Source organism: Columba livia, chromosome Z, assembly GCF_036013475.1.
Source record: "Columba livia isolate bColLiv1 breed racing homer chromosome Z, bColLiv1.pat.W.v2, whole genome shotgun sequence".
Lineage (NCBI taxonomy): Eukaryota > Metazoa > Chordata > Aves > Columbiformes > Columbidae > Columba > Columba livia.
This window is the reverse complement of record NC_088642.1, coordinates 76,458,927-76,462,949: the sequence shown is the minus strand read 5'-3', so window position 1 is coordinate 76,462,949 and position 4,023 is coordinate 76,458,927. Positions and strand designations below refer to the sequence as shown.

Sequence of the window (4,023 nt, the reverse complement as noted above, 5' to 3'; positions counted from 1 at the left end):
GGCTCTCAGAGAGCCTGGGGGTCAGATGGAGACCTGAAAGATGCTCTGCTGAACACGGCTGTTACAGACCCCAGCCCTGGGGTCGGGGTCTCCCAAAGGGAATCCAAGCAGCTGGAATTTCTGCCAGCTCTGCCTGGGGGAGTCTCCTTTGGGAAGCCCTGGCAGTGCTCCTCATTCTTGTTGCAATGGCTGTCTCTCCAAAGGGTCAATTTTGTCAGCCAACAAGCTCCTTCAGAGGTCCACCATCCCTGTTCTTTATCTTGCAGGATGAGAGTGGGCTTTCTGAAGCGGAGCTGGAGTCACTGAGGTAAGAGCACCTTCTCGCCAAGGCACGCACCCTGTGGAGCCATCTCAGCTGGCTTCGTGCTGCCCACACTCCCTCGCCTCGCATCCAGGACTCCTGACCTTCGCGGTCTGCCAGCTGTGGTGCTGGAAGGAGCCATTGGTACAGCAGAGGAAGGAAAGGGGCTGAGAGACGGGGGTGGCCAAGCCCAGCGGGCCCCTCTCTGCACAGGGTTTGGAGCCTGCCTGCAGAGACTGGGCAGCTGCTGGACAAGACCTGCTTTCCTGTGTCTGCAGGAAAGCCCAGGGCTGGCTGGAGCAGATGCGGCAACTCAAGGAGACCGAGGATCAGGTGTCTGCTGCCAAGAGGAACATCCTGCAGGCAGTGACTTTGGCCCTGGAAGAACATGGTGTCCAAGAGGAGAAGAGAGAGGTAAAGGTGCCAGGGGTAGATCTGAGACCTTGCTACCTTTTTGGGCTCCCTCCTGCTGCTTCCTCTTAGCATTCTCCAAGTCGGCAGCTTTTCCCACAGGTCTTGCCTTGGGGTGTCCGATGCAGAGGCACTCCTTGGCTCTGTGCCAGGACTCAGTGTTCATGTAGAACAGCCTGTGAAAGTCTTTCTGTTCACTGCCATGACTACATTCCCCTCATTTTTCCCAGGAAATTCTGCACTTTACCCAGACGGCAATGGAAAAGGTGCTTGAAAACTACCACCGGATGCCTGACTGGGCAATGGGATCAATAGGTACGCAGACAGGGAATCTCGCTGCCCTTGGTTGGTGTGTGGCACTCCCCCAAAGTCTGCCCAGCTCTGCTTTCGACCTTGAGAAATACAGCCGAATGCACTGCTTCAGCTCCTAAACTCTGGCCATCTTCACGTCAGGTGGCACCATTGACAACCAGAGGACATCCAAGACTTATTTTGTACGAGACAAGAAGACCTGGTGGCTTTCCACATTGGACGTTTTCTCTGGAAAAGGTCCAGCGACAATCTTGCAGGTATCACAGAGAAAGCCTGACTTGTGGTTCAGCTCCAGGCGGAACAAGCACACAGCACTTCCCTTCAGCCCGGCCGTGTCACTCAGCCCTGCGATCTGCATGGCAGTCCTGACCCCTGCTCCCTGGCAGCGCTGCCCTGCCGTCAGGAGGGGGACCGAGCTGAACCCAGCTTCTGTGACCTGCCCAGCACCCTGGGCTGCATTTTGCCGAGGGAGCTGGTCCTTGGCAGCCCCCCTGCCACATCCCATCTCTCTCTGAAGGCGCCTTTGCGGAGCGGGTGGGAGTGGTGGGGGGTGCTGAGCCATGGGAGCAGGGAGAGACATTGCATGGGCCCTGCAGTGCAGAGTAGTTTTCGAAGGGCGATGGGGTGAGGTGCACTACGAGACCTGCCCTGTCTCTGCAGGCTCTGAGGAAGCAGAGCAGGCTCTGGAAAGGCAGTGGAGCCCCGAAGTTTTCTAGAAACACCTCCATATTGCTATGCTGCCCATGGGCTTGTAATCATTTAGGAGCAGGATTGCCACCCACAGGCCAGGCAAGGTCTCTGCTTCTGGTCCAACAGGCAGCTCTGTTGGGTCCTTGGTTGCCTTGCTGCTGATGGTCATGGCTTTGTACTTTCAGCACCGTATCGCCCCTGGGAACTGCTGGGCTTTCCAAGGATCTCAAGGCCACGTGGTCATCCGGTTGCCCGTAGAGGTCTGGCCAACGGCTTTCAGCGTCTGGCATATCTCTGAGGCAGTGTCGACTTCTGGGGAAGTCAGCGATGCCCCAAAAGATTTTGCCGTCTTTGTAAGTCTTTGCCTTGCCCTTCTCAGGTGTGCCTGGCCCCAGGGAAAAGCTGCTCCAGAGCTCTGCAGCTTACGGCGCCTTCCTCTGACATCTCCCTGGGTCTGGCTGCTGCAGAGCACAGCGTCCCCTGGGCACTGCTGGGGGGCACGTGGGGATCTGTGCCTCTGGGGCTTGTTTGCCTCATGGCCAAGGATCCTGGAGCACGTGCTCAAAGCAGCCTGACCCAGAGGCACCCTAACCTCTGTATACTACCCCTTTTAGCCCAGGGAGGTGGGGAGGGGTTCCTGGCTTGGTCCTCGACGTGCCCTTTTCCTGACACCCTGCTTGGGCCTGACCTGCTCCCTCTGTCTCTTGTCTTTGAGGGAGTGGATGAGGCTGGGGCAGAAACTCTCCTGGGGACGTTCACCTATGACGTGAACAAGATGGTTGCTCAGACGTTCCATGTGCAGGTACAGCAAGAGCTGTGGCAGAATGCCCAGGGAGAAGGCAGCATTGTCTGTGGGGAAGAGGGCAAGAGGCAGAAAATGGTGCTTTGTTGTGCTGGCCGAGGCAGCTGCCCCACCTTTGCCAGGCCATTCTTTTTGCTTGGGCCGTCACAGAGACAGCAGCAGTGGGAACAGGGCCGGGAAGGGAAGCAGTCCCCGTCAGGGTGATGGCGGGAGGGAGGACAGCAGACGTGTTCCCCCTCAGCAGGACTGTCCCCGCCTGCCACGGCACACAGGGCAGCCAAGCGCCTCCGGGTTCCACAGCTCCCTCAGCAGCCTCTGAGGCCAGGCCTTGGCTTTCCAGGCACAGAGGGCTCCTGCGGGGCCCTGGCCAAGACGAGTCTGGTTGCCCTCGGTCCTCCTTGGTCAGTGCTGCCGTTTGGTCCTCAGCAGGGGGAGAGCGGGCAGAGGGGGCTCTGGCGACGTGATGTGGCTGTTGCCACCTGTGTAACGGTAGCTCCCCCGTTTCTTTCCAGAGGCAGCTTCCCAAGACCTTCCGGTACATCAAATTCCAGGTGGAGAGCAACTGGGGAAATCCAGAGTACACCTGTGTGTACCGAGTACAGGTGCACGGGAAGAGAGCCGGACAGGATGGCGACCGGCAGGCACTACAGATCATTTAGGACGATCAATAAAAAAGTTCTGTGGCAGCTTGTCGTGTGTATCTTCCTTGCTGGGACAGCTCTTTGGGTTCTTGTCTTCACGGGCAGCCACAGTGAAGGATCTGGGCAGGCTCTCCTGGTCTTCTTGAGGCTGGATGTAGATCTCCTGGTGCAGCTGCTGCAGCCACATCCAAAAACGCTGGTGACATTTGGGCACCAGTTTATTGATGTCGTCGTGCAACTCTGCAGCAGGGAGCCCCGCCGTGTGCTGGGCCTGGAGGACGGCCGTGCTGCCGGGGAGCGGTAATAAAGGCCTGAAAACTGCAGAGCAAGTCTGGGTGCTCCTAGCGGTGCAGGTGGCGTTGCTGTCCCCGCCTGTGCTGCTTCCTCCCCTTTTCCTGGGGCGGTCTCCACCGTTTCCTCTCGTTCAACTTGCAGAGTACCACAGGGATATTCCCTCTGCTCTTGCACCTTTGCCCTGCTTGGACCATCATGGGGACAGTCCTGTGCTCTGCGAGTGCACCTCTCCCCAGAGCAAGCGCCGTTGGTCTTTGTAATTTTACAGAAGTGGCTTAGCAGCATTATTAGTTCCTGTTCACAGTTGGATTTAAGATTTAAGATTCCCTGGAGAGAACCGGCAGCCCTCAAAAGCTCCAATAAAGTGAAAGGCTGGAGGCCTTTGTCTGTTGCTCCTTAGCCTGTTGTTGGTGTTGAAAATTGCAGTTCTCCTTATCCTGAGTGTTCCATCTCCTGCTACTAGGCAGTTGAGGTTTCAGTCTGACAATGTCCCAGCTCCTGAGCCTGGAAGAACTGGTTTTGGTACAATGTTTCATGTGTAATTCTTTTCAGTCTCTGACGGTTTCCAATTG

The 4,023-nt window shown here is 57.1% G+C and overlaps 1 protein-coding gene across 1 annotated transcript; it reads left to right on the top strand.

The window, feature by feature from the left end:
* Window positions 1–1,417: 1,417 nt before the first annotated feature.
* Window positions 1,418–3,193, top strand: LOC135577238 (SUN domain-containing protein 3-like). The gene is made up of 3 exons (XM_065045166.1): window positions 1,418–2,067; window positions 2,430–2,516; window positions 3,029–3,193. Exons 1-3 carry the CDS (start codon window positions 1,876–1,878, stop codon window positions 3,173–3,175), a joined length of 426 nt encoding a protein of 141 aa, XP_064901238.1. The 5' UTR covers window positions 1,418–1,875; the 3' UTR covers window positions 3,176–3,193.
* The last annotated feature ends 830 nt before the right edge of the window (window positions 3,194–4,023 follow it).